The sequence below is a fragment of the Eleginops maclovinus genome, chromosome 13 (assembly GCF_036324505.1).
Source record: "Eleginops maclovinus isolate JMC-PN-2008 ecotype Puerto Natales chromosome 13, JC_Emac_rtc_rv5, whole genome shotgun sequence".
Taxonomy (NCBI): domain Eukaryota; kingdom Metazoa; phylum Chordata; class Actinopteri; order Perciformes; family Eleginopidae; genus Eleginops; species Eleginops maclovinus.
In genome coordinates this window covers 10,220,237-10,246,491 of record NC_086361.1, presented here as the reverse complement: position 1 = coordinate 10,246,491, position 26,255 = coordinate 10,220,237, and the positions used below count along the sequence as shown (strand labels likewise).

Here is a 26,255-nt window from a genome sequence, read left to right as displayed (position 1 = left end):
ACATTTACTCAATTACTGTACTTAAGAACAATTTTAAGGTACTTGTAGTTTACTTGAGTATTTCAATTGGATGCTACTTTGTACTTTTACTCGACTACAATTCAGAGGTAAATCGTGTACTTTGAGTATTTTACTTTTTGTACTTATAGTATATTTTGATGCTGATTCTTTTGTGCTTCTACTTGAGTAACATTTGGAATACAGGACTTTTACTTGTAACATTCCTACACTCTGATACTTCTACTCAAGTAGAAGATCTGAGCACTTTTTAAATCTCTGTATAAGAGCATAGTGATAAAGTTGGGTTCAAAAAATGTCCATGAATGAATATTTTATTCATGTAGGGCTAAATTGTTAAAGTCTATCTATTGTAGCTCCTCTCACACTCTTGCTGTTTGACTCACAGGAAGTAATGAGTGATTATCTAATTGTATCCGTGTTATCGCTGAATGTGTGAAATTAGCTTCATCACTTGTGTGTTACTGTGCCAATGAGCTGAGGAGAGAAGAGTTACCAGATGATAAACTGAAAGAACTCTAACACGCACCTCTGAGATAAACTGCATTTTCAAATATTTCTTGAGATTATGCAAACACCAAATGTTTCTCATTTAATCTTATTGTTCATGTGGTGATTTGACTTTTTACACAGAAAAATAAAACCAGAGTCAAATTCATTTCACTCAGTTTGTCTATTTAATATATAAAATACGGTAAAACATACGCAAAAAGGGTAAGGTTTCAAGGGACTTGGATACTTTGGTACAACAAACACTTTTTTTGTAAAAGCGGTATAGAATTTCAATAACATATCAGTGCATACTTTGTATATGAAAATATACACAAATTGTATATCATTCTCAAAAAAACAACACAAAGAAATATTTTCTTTACAACAAAAACCCAAAGCAGACTAGCTCAACACAATATATTAGCTATAAATTTCATCTTTAGTATTTCATATGCTACATTATTCTGAGCCGTTTAAAAGCTCACTGTGATGCATGTCCTGTATCATTACTGTACGTAACATACCTTGTTACCTGTATCCCATGCATTTACATTTTTTCAAATTGAATGAATTACTAATTTCAGTTGTTTCCCATTTTTATAAATATATTCTATATCTTAATTAAATTGCAGCATTTAACTGGCATTTCCTTCATTGCATTTGCTAATACCAAAATAACTGATCGTGCAATTTTCAGCAAGTTGTTTTAAAAAAAGGAAACCAGTACTATATGTTCATGATAAGGAAGAGAAAACAAGAGAAAACTATCCTACACAAAATAGCGATAAAATAAAAGCTCCATAATAATATCATCATAATAATAGACAATGGAACTGTCACCAGCACAAATTAATCAAAAAAAAGTGAGTTTCTAAAAAACATTGTACACAACGAGTAACAGGGATGCAGGTTTTCATTTCTCATATAGATTGTCTTGTGACTGAGCTGCGAGATTGGACAGAGAATCTTTCTGTACATGAAGAAACCTGCAGGGGGCAGGGAGCCATCGGTGTGGTGTCACATTTCAGTCAACCATCAGCACCCACTAACACAAAGCGTTTCCACTGAAATCAGTTTTTGAAAAAATTTGAAATGATGCATTAGCGGCCTGAAGGCTGGTTCAGCTGGTCGTTCGGATCTTTAGAGGAGTAGTTTTCCATTTGGGGAATTATTTGCGTTCTTACAGTGTTAGAAGTTTGACACCACGCTTATGCCTGTCTGTTAAATATGAAGCCAGTTAGCTTGGCTTAGCATAAAGACTGAAAACAGGGGGAAGCAGCTTGCCTGGCTCTGTCTGAAGGTTGATCAATAATAAAAAAATGATACTACTATCATCAGTCCCAGTGAATAACTCCATGATTGTTTAATGCAAAGTGTAAAAAGGAGTCTTAAGAACGTTATGCTTTATTCTTTCTTGAGAATATGGTTAAACCCATGTTTAGCCTTGTAGTCACATGATTTAAACAGCACAAATGAGCTACTGCTATGTATTTGCAACAGTGAACCCAACTCATATCAGTTTAAATGGAAATTGGGTGAAAATGCTAATTTATATGCATTTTATGAAAAGTATAATTACTTTTAGACAGAGCCAGGCCAGAGAATTACCCATTTCTTCTTAGCTAAATGGCAGTAACTGCAGATTTGCTGCACAAGCAGTATCAATATTTACATCACATTTTCAGTAAGAAAGTGCAAGTTTCCCAAAATGTAGAACTACTCGTTAAGTAGTTCAGGAGGCAATTGTTCTCATACATGAGTTTAAGTTGATGATTGACAGAAGAAAAACTGTTCTAACCTGAAATCAGCAGAGTAAAAAGCTACTCAATGCACTGTCGAGTGAGGGACGGAGAAATTACCTGATCACAGAGAGCCTTAACAACACTGAAGATGTCTCGCAGTGCGATGACGTCTTCTCTCACCACAAACCCACAGCGGAGACGTCAGACACTGGTATCACTCTCTGCTGTGACTTATCGCATCGCATCGATTCATAAAAGCAGCTACCTTCTGCACTTCACCCACACCGACTTACAGGTGTAGGATTGTTCAAGCAGATAATAACAGTCAACAAACCAGTCTTCACTCAGCATCATCTCGAGGAAAAGAAAAGGTCGAGCAGTCAGAAGAAATGTCCTATTTGAAGGCTATGAACAACCTGTGTACACACTCATACACACACCGTTGAAATGGTTTTCGACTAATCTAGAGAACATACTATAAAAACCACAAACACAGCACTTGGTAGCCAATTTCTTGACTTCATTTCAAAGTGAAAAAAGGCATAATCTGTGTCTGTGGAGGAAACTCTGTCAAAGAAGTGCATTTTATCTCATAACTATGAGTGAATGGTTTTATGGTCAGGTGGTAATGGACAATATTACTTTGATCGTGGGTTTTTAAATAAGTGTGGAAGGAGAATATGATGACACCACAACCAAGCAGGCCTCTGTGAGTGAGACAGAAAGTGCACACACCACCAACACTAGCATAAAATAGGTTTACTGAAACACGTCCGACCCACCAGCACTACCTAGTGTGGCGAAACCCCTGCATCGGAGCTCCACATATCAAAGTCACACTCATATACGCAAACAGATCCACTGAGAATCAACACATTGCTTGTTTTTAGGGATACCTAGCAAAGTCTATGCAAATATAGTCGTATGTACATACACGTGGTTGAAGCTGAAAAGCTATTTCACTTTGTCGCCAACTGAAGCGGTAGAAATATAGAAAATGTCTTTCTCCTTTTCACTTTTTGAAATACGCCAAAGAGCTGAGGAGAGCTAGAGAGAGCTAGAGAGGACATCAAAGCTTTTGTATAAGGAGTGATTTTTATACAAAGTCAGAATTCCTACGTTTGGACAACTAACGGACCTTCAAAACAAGCTTTTTTTTTTCTCAAATACCAACAGATAAAGAACACCTGGACTGAAAAACCCAAATACTTTCCCTACCTAAAAGAAGCAGCCAGAGGGGCTCGGATAACTCATACTATGCATTTCACTGGATGGCATCTACTCCTGGTAATAAGCCGAGCGGCTGGCTGGATTTCTGGTGCAACAATTTCCATCCTAGAGAGGAGATGAGGTGAGAGGACGGGAGGAGCCGCCCGTCTGAGGAAAGCAACGTCAAAGCCTGAAGAGCATCATCAGTTTCTAGTCCTCGACAGTGATCGCTTTGTCCCTGCATCGTGTGCGAGAGGCATTTGGCATTTTTTGTTGTCGAGGAGAGGGGGATATTGGCACTCTGGCAAGCTGCTCTGTTCCACCCTATGGCTCGGGCCCGCCATGGTGTCTGAGGTCGAAAGATGAGGCAGCGTGAAGAAGCCTTTGTGGTGAGAAATCTTCACCACCTCGGTTGCGTCTGTTTGCTCAGTGCCAGATAGATGCTCAGCCCTCAAACATCTCCAGATTAAGTTCTATCCAAAAGTGCAGTTAGGAGGTGACTTATGGAAGAATGGACAGCACACGATCCAAGCGATGTTGGCGTAGTCTCATAATGGAGCCACGCCACTGTGAACAATGTAAATACATGAAGGTGAAACCATGTGAGGGATCAATGTTTTTATGGTTTTGTCAGATTGCAAAAAAAGAAATGACTAAACGAAGTCCGTTCAAGCAAGAAGTCTTTAAAAATCTACCGTCCATTACTCACGGGTCTACACGGGACAGGATCTCCAGCTGAGGCTCCTCCCTCAGAGCGTGATCCCCAAAGGGTTTTTACTTTTATATTTTTTTATGTTTTTTTGGCAAAGACGCAGCTGAGTTGTATCATTTTGGACAGAGGCAGATGTGTGATGATAGTGTCACATGGCAGTGAGGTGGGGGCAGTGGGGGTGTACAGGATGAGTGTGAGTGTGTGTGTTTAAGTGTCACCAGAACTTCACTGTGGCTGGAGAGAGGAGCGGCTCTATGTGACCCAGGTGTCTAATCTCATGCGCTTGATATTTCCTCCCTCCTGCTCTGGTTCGTTCGATGCCCTGAGGAGCTCCGCCGAGGGGCTGAAGTCGGGGCGCCCACCGGGGCCGCCGCTTCCTGTAGCACCGGCCGCGCTGCCCCCTCCGCCTCCGCCTGCTGCACCGGTGTCGTCGCGATCGCTGCCTTCGAAGGAGCTGGCGTTGCTGCTGACGCTGTCTGCGGGCGAGCGGCCGGTCGGCGGCTCCAGGCACAGCAGGGAGCCAGGGTACTGAGGCGGGGCGGTCAGGATGGCCCCCCCTGAGGTGGAGGACGGCGTGGATGAAGATGGAGGAGGGCAAGGGGTGCTGCGATCCCGTCCCGGTGACACAGGCTCCGACTTGATGCTCACGCACGAGTTGGTGTTGACGGTCAGCATGGCGCCTTGAGGTATGTGTGCCACCGGCCTGAGAGCGGGGGCACAGAGAGAGGAGGATAATGGAGGGTAAGGGACAAAGACGAGAAGACAAAACACACAAATGATTAGCTATGTGATAAAAAGGCGTGCAACAATCTGGAAGGTCAATTGTGTCGAGACAAAAAACCCCACATTACACGGCACAGCACCAACAGGGAGAAGCCACACTCCATTAATCAATTCTGATCCTTCCAAGCAGAATAAACCCCCCCCCTACTGGTAAACAGAAGATCAACACAACAGCCGGGGAAGCGTGAAATGATTGGTGTGACAGGGTGGTTCGCGGTGAGGCGGCCATGATGTGAAGAAAATACAGATGATAATCAGACAAGTAAAACCGGGTCCGAGAACGCAGTGAAACCGGAACTACGTCTCATTTCCTGTTTGACTGCAGCAGACATGCTTAGGGGGGGGAAGGGAGCCAGCCAGAAGCGCACAGACAGACAGGAAAAAGGAAGTGTGATACAGTACCGGCCCAACCACTCATCTCTACCCAAGAGCAGGTTGGACGGAGAGCCAACACTGTGGGGAGAAAACAAGATGAGGAGCCCAAACCAAAGGGAGGAGGTGGGTTAGAAGGCATGTGTGGAGAGAAGGGTGAGACATTATTGCCAGCAAAGTTTCTTCAACAACAGCAATAATGTTATTCATGTCTTCAGAAACACAGAGACCCTAACCTGATTAATGTTCCTGCACGCACCAAAATCCACTACTCAAATCTGGTTTTCTGATCTACAAACGCAGTGAACGGAGCGTTTACTCAGGATTTCATTTGTTAATAAATGATAATGATGCGTCTTTAATAAATACTACATGGTTTACTACAGGGTTTACTACAGCAGTGACTGCAAAAAGTAGGCCAGGCCCCCCCCCCCCAGTAACACACTGTTTGTTGGTAAATTAAGTTACATTTTTATAAGGAAAAAGGCACCCAAAGACTGCATATAATAAAGACTAAAAATACAAATGTGCAGCACGGTAGGAACGCAGCAGGAACAGCTATGATTATGTTTCATATCTGCATTGGTTGTAAATTTGGATTTCATTACTAGTCATGCTTTTAGTATGCATTTTGGAAATTGCTGCATTTTATGTTTTTGATTGCTGGGTTTTCACTCATGCATTCGTTTGGTCCTCAGAGGCCACCGTGTCTGGTGGCGCTCCAGGCTGCGGCATAAAATAGGAGGGGAACGATTTGAGAAAAAGGTGTCTTTAGGTGTTTTATTTCTCAAAGTAAAAACGTACATTTATTCTTCTATTTTCCCCCAAAAAAGTTGATGTTAAAGGCCATTTATTTATTTTGTTATTTAATAAAATGCATGTCTGTAACATTCACCGTTTGTCGTTTTGTTTGGACAGAAGCCCTTTAAAACGCAAAGTGGATTACAGCCCCCCTAGACACAAGGTCATGACATTTCACACACGCACACACTAGCAGTGGCTGTTCACCTCAGATTGGCAGCCAGACTGGACACCTGGCTACACAGCTCGCTGCTCTGTTTGTCCACGCCCCACATGCTGTGGACGAGAGAGAGAACACACTTCAAGGATCTGGTGTTCACGCTACAAGAGACACGACTGGGAGCCTGCAGCGCTCTGTGCTCACAGCTCTCGTCACGGCAAAACTGGAAATCAAATCTTAACAACAAGTCCTCTGATCTCACACAGAGGCTTCTCAGTCCTCTTTATTATTTATTCTTTGTATTTGCTCTGTGTGGTTTTTGTTTTTACGTCTGTGAAGCCCTTTGAAACCTTGTTTAGGAATGTGCTTACTAAATAAAGTTGAATATTCTTATTAAATCTTGATTTTAAAAATGTATAAATCTTACATAAAACGGTGAAAAAAATAGGGGAACATTTTCTGTCAAGGGTGTCTACATAACACATATTGCGTTCCATGGGGATAATACTTGTGACTTGTCCTTGCAATTTCAGGAAATGTCCACCACTGGCAGACGAGCAACTTGCTTTTGGTATGATTTTATAAAGCTCTATAAATCATTACATAACTAATGACAAAGTGTGCACATATCCAGGCTATATACAGTAAAATACTAAAGTGCAGGGTACATAGGAGCTAAATAAAGGGTTAAATAAATGCTTTATAGCTCAGATAAAGGCCTTTAAAAAAAGGCCCCACTCTGGGGTTTTCAGGCTGAGTTTCTAATAAGCGATCCATTCTGCACTTACTAATGTTACTAATAAAGGATCTTTAACACGGGGAATTATTCCATACTGCTGATGTGCATCAACTAAAGAAACCTGAACAGGAGATATTAAGACTGATGTCATGAGGAGGCTGAGATGGTGAGATGCTGGTGAGAGGTCAATTCACTAAAGAGGAATGTGAATTGCTTGCGTATAAAAAAGGTCATGGTATGGATATCATGCAAGCTGACAGCGAAGGTCAGTAGTAAAGTATGTCAGTGTTATGATGTGAGGAGACTGAGAGCTTTACACCGTAAATATGTCAGCCGCCGCCATCCTCTTCTTCCCCGAGGCGGGACGTGAGTGTCGGAGCCGTTTTGAGGAAACTGATTTCAAATAAAGACGCAGCGCAGTTGAAAAAAATGGAGAAAGGACTTACACCAAGTTGCTTAGAGATGCAAGATTAATTTGCTGCTGTTGTTGTTGCTGTGCTTGCTGCTGCTGCTGTTGTTGTTGTTGTTGTTGCTGGGAAACAACCTGCTGCTGTTGCCATGTCGACACACTGGTTGGCAGCAAGCCGCCAGGTGACGCCAGAGCGTGCAGAGCAGTGATGTCTGCGCTGGTCAGCTGGTACTCTGAGAGGGGACAAAGGATAAAAGGAATCACAACAAAGCTCACATCTATTATTTCATCTCTTGGATACAGATTCTTTGTGTTGGCTTTAAATGTCTAATGGACTATGGAGGCAAATGAATACATTCAATCGGTAGTTTTTCAAATCAAAATCACTTCTTAAAACTTTTCACTAAAGCTTTTAACTAATGATGACACCACTTTTTTTTTTACTTAACATCCAAGTTGTATTTGTTTTACTGGGAATTTTGATGAACGGCTTGTTCTCACTCCATGTAAAGCACTTTGTGACGTTCTTTTGAAAGTGCTGAATAAATATGGTTATTATTATTATTATGTTTGTGCATTACTGAGACGACAAGAACGACAGCACCAACATCATTAAACTCTTACTCCGACTATATCAACATGCCATTTTGTTTATGAAAAAACCCAAACACACATGAGTTCATATTAAATACATTTCCTGTTTGCCATATCAGGACTACAGTGTTAACACACGATGAGTTGGGGGGGGGGGGATACAACGAAACAAACTGAAGTTAAATTTAAAAAAGGGCTTGGTAGATAGAATAAAAAGTTATATTGACTACATTGACTAAAGACAAGACTTTGACAAAGGGCTAATTAACAAACTAGCAGTTCCCTTTTCCCTTCTTTTTCTCCCTATTCAGATATTTTTGCTCCTGTGTTCAGTTCACCTGTGTTGTACGCGGTGGGCATGGCGGAGAAGGGAAGTCCCTGAGCCAGCAGGCTGGGAGTTGCCACGGAGACCACCGGTGTGGTGAGACTCTGAGCGACCTGCACTCCTGCTGCCAGCCGCTGGGCGTTCTGCCGGAGGAAGACACAGACATGTTAGTCACAGCGGAACATGGTCCACGTATCGCCTCATGCTGAAAGACTTTAATACACTCTGGCATGCTGGGAATGATATGTGTGTATGGCTTCATAATGATGGAAAGTAAATCTCAGTCAGGCGGATTCACTGTCAGCAGGTCCTTCACGTCATGCAACGAAACAAGTTTCCTTGTTTGGATTGCGCCATAGACCATATTACATTAAAAAGGTAATGTATTCAACCATCAGATATAATTATCGAAGAGCTTCTAAGGATTTTTTCTTTCTCACATTAAATAGCGACAGTTAGAAATGACAGAAAACTCGAACAAAGAGAGACCCGCACTAACCACGGAAATTGTGCTTCATAGGTAATGTGTTACGCCACCATGTGGGTTTAACTTCTTAACTTCACACTTCAAAATGAATACCCAATGCTTTAAATTACACAAGTCGTTTTGTGAAAGCGTCATTAACTACTTACTCACACCAACTCATTTTTTTAACCATTTACCTTTGCTTAACCTAAGAAATGTCAGAAATACACGTCTTTCAGCTCCTTTACAATCTGCTATACTGTACAAAGACTACATGCAGTATTTTGTATTCTACTTACAGTAAACTATCAATGTAAAGCTGTGCATGCAGATTAAAACAGGAACTGAATGTTATTTTTAACTATTGTGACCCGAGTCTTAAACGTTTGAAGAGAATGAGCAGCATATATCATGTTTCTCCAGTGGATGTCACTACAGGCCTTTCAGTTTGTGGCCTGTGTGCAATTCTGCTTTTTATGTATAGAGGACACGGACACACACGGACACACACACACACACACCATAGTGTTTGCACATTAAGGTACTTTAGGTGAAAAATGCAGCATTTCTCAAACACAGGGGCCACAGATGTGCTGCTGAATGCGTGCAACTGCTCACATGAGGTACTATCATCATGTAGCTGCACTGACAGACACATCTCTGAAGTACCACGACACTCTGGAGTCTGGTTCAGATGAGTTGTACCACACATGAAGGGAAAATAAAGATGTGCATACAAAAAAGCAAAGGACGCAATAATTCTGCTCTGAAATGACTCTTCAGAATAGTGGAACCTTGTGAATGCAGATGATCCTGAGAGGAAACATTGGATGGATTTACAGTTAGAAGGAGAGAGGGGGGTGGGGGGTGGGGGGGGGGGGGGGGGGGGGGGGGATACACCAGAGAGATGGGCCAGATTCAATTAACTCCCTTTGTGAAGAGGTGAGGAGGGGCGGCAGGGTGAGAGTGATGAAAATGAATCACTATCTTCTGGAAATGAGATTCTTGCCTGTCAACTTTGAGTGGAATAGTAAAAAATGAGGGGGGGTGTGTGGGGGGGGCACCTGACAATCAGCAGAAAGCAGCAGCCATCGTCCCTCTCTCAGAGTACATTCATCTTGAATCACGATGAATTTAAAGGATAACACGCTTCCTCAATAAGTACGTTTTAACATTTTTAAGGGTCTCTGCTGTTCAGCTTTTTTAATCCGGGCTGCAACAAAATATTATTTTCATTTTGGAATAAACAGCCATTTTTTCTTGGTAAATGGTTAGGTCTACAAAATGTTGATCCGATTTATCGAAGTTGAAGGCGAGCCATTTAAATCTTTTGCTTTAAAAATTAAAAATAAAAACCCAAAATGATTCAGTTTATGATGAGATGAAACAGAGAAGGCAGCACATTTCTCCATTGGAGAGACTTTTTGAATACAATGTTCCTTTTCTTTAATTATTAAAATAGTTACCGACTAACTTAATGTTGATCTACTTATCGACTGCCCCTAACATCACTTTGATTTAAAACAAATGCAACTATAGATCAGGAGCCACAGAACCGTGCAGTATTAAACACTGTAAGTCAGGTTTATGTTGCAGAAGTGAATGTAAACACAGAGCGTTTCTTCTAATTGACTCTAATATCAATGGAGTTGGAGATGAGTGCTCGGGGAACATGCTCTGTGGCGCTCTGTGGCGCTCCGTACCACAACGTGAAGAGACACCCATGCTTCTAAGTCTCACCGTACGATGGAGTAAATGAGCCGGCCCAAAACCGAGGACGTTTTTCTAGAGAATGACTGCAAAGATCATGATCCTAACCACACAACCATGAACCTCATGCAGTCGGGTGGGAATGACAAGCTGAAAACTATCCCCCAAAAAATGTCAGTGGAACAAGACCAAAACAATGAGAATCTCTACAGAATTGTAACCATGCTGATAATATGCAAACAGTCGGTAGCCATCGACTCATGCGAGTGACTGACGTGAATCACCTCGTTTACCAACTCCAGCTCCTCCTCTGTCTGCAAGGGGCGGACACAGAGACAGTTTGGTTTGTATAACTAAGGGATAATAAAGGAATTTGAAAAGAAATACACATAACATAAAAAAAAACTACTAACAGATTACTTTTATGATAACTTCTAATTCATTCAAAGTAGTTAGTAGTTGACTAAAGATCCAGTTAGAGCTGAGCTTATGGTAATATCACAAGACCTTCTTAGACAGTCTCTCCTGTTGTCCAGAAGATAAGTCATAAAGTGGGTTGATATCATGTGCTGCACTGGTAGCTTTTTGGCTGAAGAATGGCAGAACTGGGACTGAATAAAAAAATTGAGGCCGTAAAACCAAAACAAAGATCAGAGATTAGCTGCAGGTGATATATAGAAATATTGGAGGTTTGAAGAACCGTACAAAGAGAAAACGAATGGTCAAACTGCTCAGGAAGACTGCGTGATACTTTATAAAGGAGCTCCTGATCGTAAGTTAAAGATGTGAGAACATGTGGGTGTGTGTTTGGTTGATAAGGTCATGAGGAATCTTATCAGTATGTCAGTGGGAGTTGGCTGTTTCATCTGAGACTAGGCCAGGGTAAATAATGAACGCAGAGTCGTGAACACAAATCTCTGCTCTCGGGTCTTTACTAAGCACACAAAAAGGATGGCGAACAGGCTCTAACAGATGTTGATCTTCTTCATAAATAATATAAACTGTTATAGCATAATATAAATATTAAATTCCCTATGTTTTTGTAGAGTTTCCATTTCATTCATTGGCCAGTGAAGACGTGCTTCTCTGAAGGTAATACAAACTATTCCTATCCCCTCATATCCCCTCACACATTCTCTGGGTTTCATGGTTCTTGTTATTTAAAGCCCCTGCCTTTTTGTTATCCCAGGTAACTACGTGTGTGAATAAAAAAGGTATATTGTTGCAAAGGACAAGTTCAGACTGGTGAAGCTCACCATCTGCATGAGGCTCTTTCCGCCCTGCGAGGTGATGACTCGGAGGTCTGGCTTGCGGCTGTTGACCATCTGGGGGCTCGGAGGTGGGGGTGGCGACTTGGTCGGAACTACTTTTCCCAGACTGTTGCCGTTGGAAACAGTGAGGAGGCCTGGGGAGGCCCTGGCACTGGTGTATCCATTAGCTGCGGGGCGAAAGAGGTGTGAATGGACAGGAATCAATAGGAAAATCAAACAGGTGAACGCAGGCAGCGGGGGACGGGAACTCGAAAAAAGACTCGAAAATATTCCTCTACAGCTTTCTTTCCCGACTGTTATGCTATTCTGAGACGCTCTAATTTATGGACATTTCACAGACTGAATAAATATGTTTATAAAGACAAAATAACACCTGATCCAGTTTTAAATAGAATTCATATAAGTATTATTGTTGCGACTTTTATTAAAGTACATTTCTATTAAGATGCAGTATCAAAATGGTCTAGCCTATGACCCACTGATCAAAGTATTGCACTATTTATTTATGATGTGTATCTGGGGCATCTTACCAGGAAAAATGCATTTATGCAAATCAAACATATCCCACAGGTGCATTTCAATCTTTTAAAAGGAGTCAAAAATGGTTTATTAGTAAAGTCAACACTTCCTGTTGTGATTTGGGAGCCTTTAGACTTTTTGTTTTACCACACACCAACATTAAAACTAACAAACTACGAAAGATTAAAGGAAAATGGTGTCCTACATTTGTTAAAAAGTGATAGTTAAAGCTGCTGGGAATCCCATGCATGTCTTTTGAGGTTTGAGGTGGCCTCCATGTTCACACAGATGGTGCAGAGGAGGAGAGGAAGGCTGGGATTTTAATACCGACGAGATACCAGAGGAACTCGACGGTCACAAATAATTATTGAGCAGAGTCAGGATCTGAACAAACACAGCAGTAGAGAACAAGAGTACTCACGGACTGGACTTGGGCATCCTCCATTTGAATTATTGGGATCGCCTCCGAGAAGAGCACCTATAGAATATGGAAGAAAAGGATGTGAATAAACACCCAAAACAACGTTTTCCGAAATATATAATATAATTATGTGATATTCAACAACACTAGACACTGGAGTTTGTGCCGAGCCCCCCTGCAATGTACACTTTTTAATGTATTTTTTATTTTAAAGTTGTGTCATTTTCAGCCTTAAATATATATTTTCTATAGTTCTTTCTTACTTTTTATCACAGATCAGCCAGTCTACATTAAGCCACCCAGCTTTTCATAGGTTGTAAACCTCTTGGAATCTTGAATAATGAATAAAAAATACTTTTGAGTTACCTTTTGGGTGTTGCACAGATAAGACAACACGATCACAGAAAGGCATTAATCCATTCAAGATGTGAAGATAATACAAGTTTAACCTGCTCAAAATCTATAAATGCATTTTATCTAAAACTGAATTATACATACATCCATAAAAAAGGGAAAAAAGAAGCTGTGCAGCAAATACAATGTTGATGTCGGGTGCTTTATATTAGGATGTATCATGTGCTTCATGTTAGGGTTTCTTTTCAAGGATTTAAAAAGAAAAAAGGGATTTGTTTTGGCTGAAGGCTTCATCAAATATGACTGGAGACATGATAAGCTTTTCCAAAACCCGAAATAGAAGCTCTAAATGTTAAAAACAGTCGAACAGCGCAGAAGAATGTGATCCCCCTCCCGAAGAACTGATCAGCTCTTCACATGAAAACAATGAGGAATGACTCCGGATGACAACAGAAGCAACATTAAGATGCTTTCCTTACCCTCTGTCTGTGCCCGAGTTTATACGTCTACTGAGGACACTCACCTGCACTGGCTGGTCGCTGTGGCAACCCAGGAGACACCGTGTTTCTCTGGAGAGCCGGTTGCTGTGGCGACAGGAGGTGGGTATCCATGAGCGATGATGATGTTACATAGGAGGTAGTTACCAGCCCGTTGCCAGGGTTACTGAACTGCAGTGTGCTCTGATTGGACGCCTGCACTGTGACTGGCATGGAGAAGGTCTGGGACGGAGCGGTGGACTGCTGCAAAGCGGGGCGAGAGAATTTCACTTTTACTCTTCATCGCACGGAAAAAACGCTCACCGCTTCATCGCCGCTTTTCAGACAGCACAGACACACACACACACACACACACACACACACACACACACACACACACACACACACACACACACACACACACACACACACACACACACACACACACACACACACACACACACACACACACACACACACACACACACACACACACACACACACACACACACACACACACACACACACACACACACACACACACACACACACACACACTCTCTCTCTGAAGAGCTTAAATACTTTCACCCTCCACTAGGCTTTATTACAGGTAAGCAACACAATCATTTTAGTTTGAACTCTGCAAAGCAGACGGTTCGGCATGTACTCGTTCTGTCAAACCACTTCACATGAAGTACAGAAATGAGTTTAAGGCCACAAGGGAAGTTTTATACGAGTGGCAAACATGTGTGAGTTTGTCGGCGTATAATATTTAGTTTAGGTTTTCAGACAAAAGCAGTACACATAGGTCTGGAAAGAAATAACTGTGCAGTCAAACTAATTTAAAAAAAGCTGTTGTTGACGATGAAACTAAAAGTGACGTACTAGTTAGGTTGGAATTGTTTTAAAATACTCCTCATCTGCTTGACATGTGCTATATTAATGTTAACCAGATGAGATAGCAAGTGTTCATACAGCTAGTATCTCCTGTGTTGATCTAAAGCTTCTAGCTCTCTGCAAAAGACCGGGTGGAAAAAAAAGTGTGAAACAACCAGTTAGAGGAACTTCACCCCGGTAGCCGTTTCCTGTTGGCACTTCAGCAAAACACAGAATAATAACAAAGGAGTGTTTTTATCCACAGTCAGCGAGAGAAGCAGTATACTGGATGACTTACCCCGTAGCGTTTGAAGAGGACATCCAGGTCTTCTGTAGTCTTACGGTATTTTTCATCATTCAGGGGACTCTGGTCGATGGAGTCTTCACCGTCCGGCTCTGGACTGTCACAACCGTTGAAGCCTTTCTTCCTCAAAGTCTGTGAAAATCAAAAAGAAAGTTAGGGTAGAGTAAAACAAGCTGCTTGTAACTAGTAGGGATTTCCAATACTAAGTCAAATCTGATACTTATGTTTATATAAATGTTGTTACAATATGTATACGACACATAGCAACACTACCTGAGGATGAGCCGAGACTCAGCTAATTGGTTACTTCTCAATTTGTATTGTGAAGTGTGTTGGTCCTGCTGTATCCCATACAGAAATGGTAGTCATAATTTAACCAGGTTATGTGGAAAATCTATTCTCTAGTGTGTGTTCTTGTGTAAAAGCTACAAAGAGGAACTAAGGAGTTTTAGTAAAATGGCAATAGACATTAGAAGTCAATTTTGATTGCACAATGTTGTCAAATAAGTGTCCGGATATTGTACAGCTCTCACTGCCTTTCACTAATAATTGGTATCTTATTTCTCATCAAGGCTAAGGTCTTCCTGTTGTACTCCTGTAAAATGAGACATTTTCAGATGACCGAAAACTCAAGCAAGTTTGCGACTCGTACACCCACGTTGCTGCTGTGATGGTTTTACCTCAATAATGTCGGCATTGGTCCGGCTCTCGTGAGGCTCGTTGTACTCCGTGTATTTGAGCAAGACCTTGTCCATGTCAGTACTGGCATACTGGAACAGCTTGTTCGCGTGGTTGAAGATGATCAGAGCGATCTCGCAGTCACACAACACACTCAGCTCGTAGGCTTTCTTCATCAAGCCAAACTTTCGCTTTGTGAATGTCACCTGGGAGAAGACAGCAGAGAAGGATGGGGAGGGGGAACAGAGCGTTGTTTACACACGCTTTAATAAAACTCCCTGAATGGTAAACAACTTGACTCCTGCTGTGGAGAACTTTCAGGTCTCATGTTTCCTTTTCTACTTTATTCTAGTAAAACTAATGTGTGCTTTTCTTCTATATTCTAATATGTGAGCTTATTCTGTGTTATTGCATGCCCTTTTTTACCTGCTATGCCACTTTTGCTGTCACAAATGTACATTTCACCGCTGTGGGACTAATAAAGGATTTCTGATTCTGATCCTAAGGGTTAACACTTACTATTGAGAAAATTATAATAAATGTTTTTAGGTTTTATACAAAAAGAGGTCTCGACTTGAAAATCTAAATAATATTCACAGTTCAGGAGAAGATGTCGATGCTGTGCGAGTAATCTTTCAGCTGCCTAGTAATGAAAAATATAATCACATAATATATTTCCAATAAATTGTATTTTTTTTGTCTCTTGGGCTTTCAGAGGCAGTTTTCAGCATCAATAATGAAGCATTCTTGGTTTTGTTATTGCCTTTCATGACTCACAACTACCAGCACAACAGAGCAATAACATCATCAGACTTTGGTTTTCAAGCAATAACCACCGATTCAATGCTAGTACAGACATGAAGATGTATTGAAAGGAAGGGCTGTGAATTTCGACATTGGTTTATTTAAGTTGTTGCTTTGATTCTCTAATGTCGCGCTGAATTATTTCAAATAAAAAGAAGAGGATCGACATACTTAAATGTTATCAATCATAAGGAACGTGACTGAACCTCCAGTACACCATGGTACAGGTAGAGAATCACACGATAGTACTATTAGAAAAAAACTTTCAGATCTTAACAATGAACGGGAATCCGTTTATTTTCCGTGTCAGAGTAAAAGTGAAAAGCACAGAGGACGTGGTGACAACTATTTTGCAATCACATATTTTTAGGGAATTGAGTAATTGTTTCAAAAGGGCTTTTTAAAAAAAAGTTTGTTTAAAATAATTATGAAAAAGTTATTTTATTATATTTCAGTGAAATATGCAACGCTGTATACTATTTTTCTAAGTAGTAGATTTTGTTGAATCTAAAAACAGTCACCGGATCTGTCTGCAGAGTTCGACAATTCCACAAAAACAGTGATAGCAGGGATAAAAATCCCCTGAAAATACCAAATTAACATTTTTGTATGATTACTCATCGAGACCCAACTGGGAAAACAAGAAAGACGTTGGTAAGGAAGAAAAACAAGAGCCACGATGACGGAGCTGCTGTGATTGTTGATCCAAGTGCAGCATTTTACAAATCTGGGCTGCATGGCAGGATGCAGAAAGAAAGAAAGAGGCATGATACATGGCAGTGTGCTTGGATTCTGAAAATAAAAATAATTAACACGTGGAGGACTGAGAAAAATCTGACAAAAATATTCTGTGGTGTGATGAAAGCAGAACACAAACTCATCCAGCACCATCCCTACTGTGAAGTGGGGTGCCAGCCTCATGCAGGGCAGACTTGTGAGGAGAAAGGAAACAAATGGAGCCGAAAAAGCCAAATCGTTGAGGACATCCGGCAATGATACAAGCATGACGCCAGATCCACAATAGAGCAGCTTGAGAATCAGAAAAAAAAGAACCTATGAATGATTTCCAAACTGCTGAGTTCCTCCCAAACCACCTCAGGCTGGTAGGAAAACATAACAAAAACCACAGGTCAGAAATCACAGTGTGACTTCAGTGAACTGCACACATTGTTATCTGTGATATTAGTATGTTATACTCAGTTTATTTTAACCGATGAGCCTTTTCACAAGTATAAAGATCACCTTTTCCAATATATTTTAATGATAAATGTTTATATAATGTTTCGAGACACTATTTAAACTCAGTTCTGTTTGGGTAATACCACTTTAATTGTAAAAGCACTTAATCTAAAAGGCTGGATTTTTAACCACAGGAAAGAGTAACGTATAAAAACGCAGTTAAGACTCACCTGCTTGTTCCTTTCGTCGGTGATCCGTTGGATCTGAATCTTTTTCCTACCCATGATGCTTTGCAGTCGTGGACACAAATGTCAGTCAAGTGGAGAAACACCTCTCAGAGGGTGAGAGAGGAAGTGCAGTCTTCTACCGCTTACTTCAGCCCAAAAACACTCAGACACAATCATGCATCCGAGGGCACACGCACACACACATTTCCCTGCCCAGGTGTGGGGAAGCAGCTGTCAGCTCCTTTCACTGACAGGCCGGCGAGAGGGAGGAGTGTGATGAGGAGAGATGTGTGATGTTGAGAAGTGGAGGTCCTTAGTTCATCGTTTGGTTAACAGGGAAAAAAGTGACAAACTTCCCAGCAGCTGCTGCGGTGAGGGGGATTGGGGGGGGGGGGGAGGCGTCACTCCTCTCCTGCAAGAGACAGAGATACGGTTACTCAAATATCACACCAACATCAAAATCAAGACGTGTGACGGAAATAATTCTATGAGATCAGCTCATAAGGGTCATGCATTCAGAAATTAATAAATCATGTCATGTGGGAAATAAAAGCTAACGTACAATAATAACAAAGAAGACAACAATGATGTCTTATGATTATAGCAGGGCACAGGCACACTTCATGGCTGCTGTCTAACCAACACTTCCTTCTTAAGAAGCAAACATGACAAGGTGGGAGGTTTTCTTTTACATTAGAGGGTTTCTGATTTTATCTCAAGCTTTGCGATGTTGTTATTCGGTCTTTAAGGTGACTGTCAGGACAAGTTAGTGTTGTATATCTCTCTAAAGTACATTTGAGCAGGTAAAGCTGCTGAGGAGATGGAGGGTTTTGTATAAACCGTGAAGCTGCTCCCTCTTACAGTCGGCATGCGCCCTCATTATAAAAATGCTGTTTTTTCTCTTAAAATGTTAAAGTGATGCCAGAAAACTATATTTATGTTCGGCAACATTTTTATACTTACTGCAAAAATATGAAAATCATGTAAAATACACCGTCAGACGGGATAGTTTTTAACGGAGCTCCGACGTTGAGTTGTTGTTCATGTACTCGCCCTATCTTGTATACGGGTGCATGTTCTCACGAGGAATCGATATATATATCTAATATATAAGATAAGCGCCCTCATGCCATATTTTTCAAGAAAGATTCCTGATTCCTACACATTACAACAAAAACAGGTGGATCTAGAAAACATAAACCCTATCCAGGGCAGCCACAAACATTTGTTTAAATCATATATTATGAAAAATATAATCATTGACAGTAACAGCTCCTGAGTCCAGAATCTGTGGACTACTGTATTTAATTTCCAACTACAAACTTGAGTGTCCACTGATCACTTCATCATAAACTCTTGTCATTTATTATTTTATATCATTGTAATGGCTTAATCAATAATTGATTGATTGAGTAGTTTAATTGATTAGTAAGTCGTAAACACTTGAGTCATCAGAATGAACAAGCAAAAGGTCAGCATGTTTTCTACACGCAGGACGCATTAGCCCCTGTAGGGCCATTCAGTAAGAACACTGCACAAAATCAATGCCCATTATTCTATGAAGAATATCAGTGAACAGGAGCCAGTATAGACATCTTAAGACCTTTAAGATGAATTATAATGGATTAAATGTGAAAGTCAAGGCTGCTCTAAAAGGCTCGATATCAAATAATGTTTTACAGATTATTTGCATGCAGGCATCAGAGGTAGCTTATTGATAGGCTGAATCACTGGTACTCTTTATATCAGCCATACTTTAAAATCCTCCTGGACATAAACGTCTGTGAGTCATGAATAAGAAATGATAAACACGAGTGAATAAGAAGCCTTGACAACCTGTGTGTGAGTTGCAGAGATATGTGGGACTAAAGAAGCTGATCAGTGTCCTGGTCGTGTTTCAGCTGCTGGAATCATTGTTTCCCAAGTGATTTCCTTCATATATTTCTGCAGGTCTAACCAGCTGTGTGGCATCAATGCATGATCAATGGTTGATGCATATTTATAAATACCTACACAGCAGTTACAACAGCTTCCCTTTGCTTAGTCGTGTCAACATCAACATCATTATACATTGCAGAATACGCATTTGATTGCATCTAGAATTAGAGATCAGTCACTTAATCTTCATAACAAATCCAAATTAACTCCACAGTAATGTAGCTGCACATACCTTTCCTCTTAAATACGTCTACAGCCTAAAATAAGTTTCCAGTAGCACCACAAAGTTAATCATATCACAGTTGTAGCTTCAGCAGTTAATTAAACCTGCTCAGTTGTGACGCTGGTGCTTTGAAGGTGGCCGCTCCGGTGCATTAAATCAAGCGCTACCTGGAGATGAAAGGAGTGGTCGATTAATCGGCAGCTAATTAGAAGATTTCCCGAAAAGTAATTGGCAGCTTTTTTAATGATTGATTTAATGATTTCAAACAGAAATGCATACCATGACCTCTCAAATGTGAGGATTCCTAGCTATTCTCATTGGAAGATAACTCTTTGGTTTCTGTTATTTCACTTATGCTATAATTGTTGGATTAATTGATGGTAAAAAATGGTCAAAACAATTTGTACCAATGTTCATCGCTCAGTAGTGTATTCACTTACAAAGAACGTGCACTGGTGTTTGGTGCATACAATAAAATAAGAATGGTCCTGCAACAGTCAATAACGAATAGGAAATGACACTAAAATACAAAACGATGCTGTAATAAACTCATTTAAAGATGTACAACACAACTGTAATGGGTACAATATAACTGACAGGGCTGGACATAGATGAAGTTAACTCAAGAGAATGTGCCCAACGTGCGCAGGGGAAATAGAAAAGGATGTGTGTTCATCTCACACAGAGAAATGAGTCTTTTTGAGTCCTTTTCTTTGCTTGACATTGTTGTTATGTATTAGTTTCAGTATTACGTTTGTGTTAATATACCCGATGAAGGAACTGGTGGGGAAATTAAGACTGTAAGGCTAAAGGTTGTCTCCATGCTGTAGTGAAAAGTGGAAACAAAACAAGCCTTTTACGTCTCTAAATACATTAGCTTCCCTGAAATCCATTCTCCCTGCTACACAAAGGCTCAGCCCTGTGGCAGGCGTGTTAAGTTTTCCCTTCAGTCTTAACCCTCTATGACTACGCTCTCCTGTGGGATTGTTGTCAGGCCAGACGGAAAAATTGAATATGCCTGCGGAGAGCACATGGGGCCCTCCGCAGACCGCATTTCAACACTTCACAGCACCAGCTTGAGAGTTAATCAGAAATTGTAATAAAATCCAATATATAAGGTTCGACTCTCAGTCATTTTATCAGTGCCATGGATTACGTCAACAGTAGTAGATGAAACTTCAGCCTTGTGTGTCAGCCATATTTTTAGCAATCCATTTTCTCATGTTACTAAGATAAAAATATGCCAATGATTTCTAGTAAGTGAATCATACATATTTAAATTGGACAAAAAGAGAGCAATGCCATCGATAGCTTCTCGATATTGGCAGGTATCCTGAGTAAAGGTATCAGAATTTAATCGTTAGAGCAACAGAAAAATAAACGGAAACTATCTTTATGATCAAGTTTGGCTTAAATTGTTGAACACATTTCCAGGTTCCAGCTTCTCGAATGGCAGGATTTGCTGTTTGTCTTTGTTGTATAAGAAAGTAAACTGAATAACTTTTCGTTTTGTGACTTTTCGTCAGACTAAACAAACCATTAAAGGACGTCACTTTGGGCAATGTTCTCATATGTCTTTTCTGTTTATTTCATGGTCTAAACTAGTCCAAATATATTGTTACAGAAGTGGGACTGGTGTTGATCATGCCTCAAGAGCTCAAAGTGAGGTTTTTAAAAGCCTTGTTTTGTGTAAACCAGTGTCAGAAATGTAAGGTTACGGCGGGCGATTTTGATGCAGCTGGCAGCGAGACAATCATCAAACGAACATTCATTATCCAAACAATTACCACCGATTACATAATGTAAACCCAAACTTATTAATTTAACAGTGGGAAAAGCAGCAAATCATACATGCTTGATAAATGACTTTAAAGGTGACTTAATTGTTCAGTCGTTGATTAATTGTTGCATAATGGCTTCTATTAGCTCATTAAGCTACTTCACAATTTTCTCTAGGTACCTACTGTGTAAGTACCCTCTTAACACGAGCATGTTCAGTAGGAAATCACTGCTGTACAAGGACCTACAAGGCCAACCATTGGATAAAAAAAAAACACGACATTGTTATTCAAATGTTATAATAAGTTTATATAACTAGGATTTTCTGTGACCGCAGCACTAGCCAGAAAAACAAACGTAAAAATGTTTGAATCCCACTTAATGAGGTCTACTGTCAAACAACATACACAGACTAGTCATTTGTGACAGCCTAACACAATAATCCAAAGACTGAATCATATATGATGTGGTTTGTGCTGAGCCTTCATGGAGATGTTCATACATTATAAATATCTGTACTCACAGCGGCTCTGGACATCATCATTCATTAGTGCAGCGCTAAGGCACCGGCTCTAAACAATTCGCACAACAAGACAAGTAGAAATAACCCACTGCGAGAAGGAAAAATGATTAAACCTTCTCTTCCCGCTGATTTCAGTAACTTTGCAACCGTCAAACTACAATATTATTTTTGATTAGCTGAGGATTGAGCAGAAAGGGGCGACACTGCGAGGCTTAAGTCTAGCCTCCATCTCCCTGCCTGCCCTCTGCATGGCTGCCCCCTCATTACTGTAATTGACACGCTCTTCCCTCCTCTTCCCCCTTAAGGCGCTGATGGCTCAATTAGGAGCTGGCCGGAGGACTGATTGGACGCCAAGATAATGAGGTCGCCGCTTGGCTAAAATTGAGCCCTGCATCCGGCCAAACCAAGCTCGCTCTGTGACATACGGAGAGCCATTGATGCCGAAAAAGACAGCTTAAAAGTCAATCTAAAAGACACTGCATTGAAGTGTATAATAGCAGTAAATGTATGATTTTTGTTTGGACAAGGTTTGCCTCGTTATATTAAGAGGGCATAGATTTGGTCAAAAAGTGAGCCTTGCACGTTACTGGAATCACACAAGTGATGGTTATGCAACCCTTCAAATGTCTTCTGATGAAGGAGCGTGCAATCAAGCTCAGGGTAGGCATCTGTCTGTTTTGGAGCAGAGTAATTAGTGGCTGTGACCTTTAGCGGATTATGCACTAGCCAATGAAATGTGCCAAAGCCCTGAGATAAGTGGACGAAGCCTCAAACATGACTTGCAGTGGAGTTTGGCCATCCACATCTCTCAGACTGGGCTTTAGGACGGCCTTAATGGCTCAATCTCCACTCCCCAAAGATGGACAGCGTTGATTTGCACTCGCTTGACATGCTATCGTGACTCTGCATCAACCTTTCACCTGACAATAAAAACTAACATGTAGTGATAAAAGATTAATGTATTCATATGACCTTTAAGACTTAAACTTACAAGACATGTTACTATTAGTAAATGTGCTGATAATTTTCTTGAATGATTTGTCTTAAATGTCAGAAGATTGGGGAAAATGTCCATTGTAATGTCTAGGGGGGAAAGGCGCAGTGTTCAAATTCAGGTAGCTGGAATCAGACAATGTTTGTCATTTCTGCATGAAAAATCACCTTGTTATCAATAAGGCTGGACTAAATTTCAACCAACTTAAAAATTGACCAACTATACACTTGAAATCTACTACGAATGATGCTGCCACTTTTTTCAAATGGATTCGAACTTGAACCATTTCAAGAATGACAAGAGTTTTACTAACGTACAGTATTCTTAGTTCTGTGTGACAAGTTCACTGCTATCAAAAAACGCTAACTGAAAATATAATACCCAATTAAACTATTTAATAACATATTTTCACTTTTTTGATCGTTTTCTCATGTCTTGCCATAGAACAACCTCTAGCAGACAAATCAATACAAATCCTCCAATGAAAGCCCCAAGGTCTTACTGTCTCTTCCACTTAACAGAATAAAAAGGAAAGTAAATCACCCAGGTTTATGTTTGAGTAGTTGAGAATATCAATAACAACCTTTTAGGCAGATCTGTAGTATTTAAGCCTATATAGATTCCCTGTGTCTCTAAATTAAATAAAACATATTGTTTAAATAAAATATGTGTAGGCCCTACATCATTCTGTGCTAACTCAACAAATATCATTTATTGTTGATCCATCTTGTTATGCTTTATTTGACCTGATAGTCAAAAAGTTAAAACTCAAAGAATGCAACATTTCAAGACCTGCATGAAATCTCACTGCTGAGGACTTAGGAGAAACCTTTGGTTGATTTAATCCTGTTCATCTTGGCAACCACTCCTGACTTTGTCATTTAAAATCCTACCGATAGGAAGTGCAAGTTTCAACAACGCTGTTATTTCAAGCATTTTAATAAAATACTTCTCTTGATGCAAGGTTTTTGGGCAGCCAAGTTGTTGATCTTGCTGTGAGACAATCACAGAAATGTGAATCTTTTTGACATGGAGAATTTGGCTTTGACTTTAAAAAAAACAAGGATTCAGCAGCAAATCCAAAACCCTTACTCAGTACAATAAACCTGCTGCTGATGGAAAACTGATCGCTGAAATGTGTCATCCACAACTCTCTATCTCTGTGACTGTGCTTCCTTCAGATGTTGATACCAGTCCATCTGCAGGGATGACACAGTGGTGTATCAGTCTGTCAAACTGGCCTATTTATTGCCCAACAGCTTTGTTATCTACCCTGTGGATGGCACAGAAAACCATAGCTGCTAATGTCCATTTGCACTGAACACATAGATCCCCATGTTCAAATCATCACTTGTGCCCTAAATAGACAAGGATTCCTCTTATGGTACATGCAATACAGTCAGACTTACAGTTACTAAAGCCTTTAGCGAACAGCATTGCTGCCTGGCAATATTAATATCAGTCTACACAATCTCATATATGCACTCCACACACAAAACGTAAAGCAGTGCAAGAAAGTATCATTTTACTGGAGGCTGTTGTTAAAATGAATCTGGAAAAATGTAAGCAGAATGAGCAGCTTTTGACAAAAGACCGATAATAAAGTATGTGTCTGTTTTCTTCTTAATGCCATTAAAACTACTGACCATGCTATATCTGGTATAAGAAGTCCACACGAGGTTATTCTTTTTGTACAGTGAGCAGGACTCATGGCTGCATCCTAAAAACACTATGACAGATGGAGACTGTGAGTAGGCCCACTGACGACAGACAGACAGGTAGCATACTGTCTCTAATGTGACAGGTTGGAAGCCAATACCACTACCAAAGCCCGATTTTTAACAAACCAAATACCCTCGTTTGAGTCACTACAGCCGGGGATGATTCACAGAGCAGAGGACCAGCTACTCTAAACAGGCCATTTCACAATGTTCAAGTTACGAGTCGAACGACAGCCATTACCTTCCTCTACATATAACTCAGCTTCGCGAGATGTAGCACGCACTACTTTAAAATCACATAACGGACATTTAGTACTGTATAACAAACTGTGCCTATATGTTAAATGAACCATTACAGTGATTCTTAAGAGAATTACGTTGCTTTATTTAAATAATAAAGCTAGCAGGTCAGTTTCTGTGCGAGGAGAAAAGACGCAGGAAGGAAATGTATCACTCCACTTACCCTGAAATATTGCTGATAAAAACCCGAAAATAGGCCAGTCAACACGTGCTCCTAATGTCTTAAGGTCTTAATTACGAAGCAGTAAATAATTACGCTAAGGTGACGTCTCTATTTACATGAATCCGCGGCATTTTATTCCATTTAATGTTGAAGTAACTATACTGTCCACCCGGGCGATACAGCGAACCAAGTGTACGATCGACGTCATTGAAATTAGCCCGTGATTGACCCGTTGGTAATCCAATAAGAAGCTGACGTGCGAGACTTTCCTCCAATCAGAGCACAGTTTTGCAAAAGTGGGCTGGTCTTTATGGGAGGACATGACGGAGGTGACGGCCATGTTCTGCAATAGTGGTTGTATCCCTCCGCTTCAGTATTTACCTTTTGCATGATTTTGCATGTGGAGAAAATGTCACTGTAGCCCCACTGTGCCCTGCCTGCTTTCCATAAGAGAGCCCGCTAGGCCATTTGTTTTTCACGTCTGTTACCACAACAGCCTTGTAAATTGGCGGATATAACCGTCCGTAAAGCCTGTTTGGGTAGTTAAAGAGACTTATGTTGTTGTGTGTTGGGAGGCGTACATCGTCTAACTTGCTCGCCCAGACCTTCTTGTATCATACCATCAGACGTTATGGGATCTTCACACACAATAGCCTGCTATACATTTAGTTTTGCTTTGGAAATCTGCATAGGTAACATAAGTATTGGGACAACAGTTAAATCCCCTATGATAAAGGGTTAGGGTTAGGAAATAAACTGCAGTACAAGCATACTGTACACTAGGCTATATAGTATACTTTCATTATCTGCACATAAAACCACCTCTGTATGCAGACTAATTAATTATCTATCACAGGGTCGGAGTAACCCACTGAGGGCCCTCTGGCAATCCCTACAATCCACTGCCCACCCACTCAATCCTGTCCCAAGTCAGGTTTTAATATATACAGTATATATATAAGCTACAGAGAAA

General features: G+C 40.6%; 1 protein-coding gene across 5 annotated transcripts; it reads right to left on the bottom strand.

Annotated features, from left to right (window-relative positions):
* Nucleotides 1-672: 672 nt before the first annotated feature.
* LOC134874739 (myocyte-specific enhancer factor 2D homolog) lies at nt 673-25,472 on the bottom strand. 5 transcript variants are annotated; one of them, XM_063898886.1, is made up of 13 exons: nt 25,283-25,472; nt 17,645-18,053; nt 15,434-15,637; nt 14,748-14,885; nt 13,621-13,837; nt 12,744-12,800; nt 11,789-11,970; nt 10,817-10,846; nt 8,370-8,499; nt 7,475-7,670; nt 6,337-6,405; nt 5,359-5,409; nt 673-4,876 (listed from the first exon to the last, which is right to left on the bottom strand). In XM_063898886.1, exons 2-13 carry the CDS (start codon nt 17,696-17,698, stop codon nt 4,426-4,428), a joined length of 1,779 nt encoding a protein of 592 aa, XP_063754956.1. In that variant the 5' UTR covers nt 17,699-18,053; nt 25,283-25,472; the 3' UTR covers nt 673-4,425. The 5 variants fall into 5 exon arrangements, with proteins under 5 accessions (XP_063754956.1, XP_063754958.1, XP_063754957.1 ...); XM_063898888.1 differs by lacking the exon at nt 5,359-5,409; XM_063898887.1 differs by lacking the exon at nt 10,817-10,846.
* Between the last annotated feature and the right edge of the window lie 783 nt (nt 25,473-26,255).

Coding starts and splice junctions, on each gene's coding strand:
- LOC134874739 (XM_063898886.1), bottom strand. CDS start 17,698: ATGGGTAGGAAAAAGATTCAGATCCAACGGATCACCGACGAAAGGAAC. Junction 13,838..14,747: donor TCCTCTTCAAACGCTACGGG/GTAAGTCATCCA, acceptor CCCGCTTTGCAG/CAGTCCACCGCTCCGTCCCA. Junction 6,406..7,474: donor GCATCTCTAAGCAACTTGGT/GTAAGTCCTTTC, acceptor TCTCGTCCACAG/CATGTGGGGCGTGGACAAAC.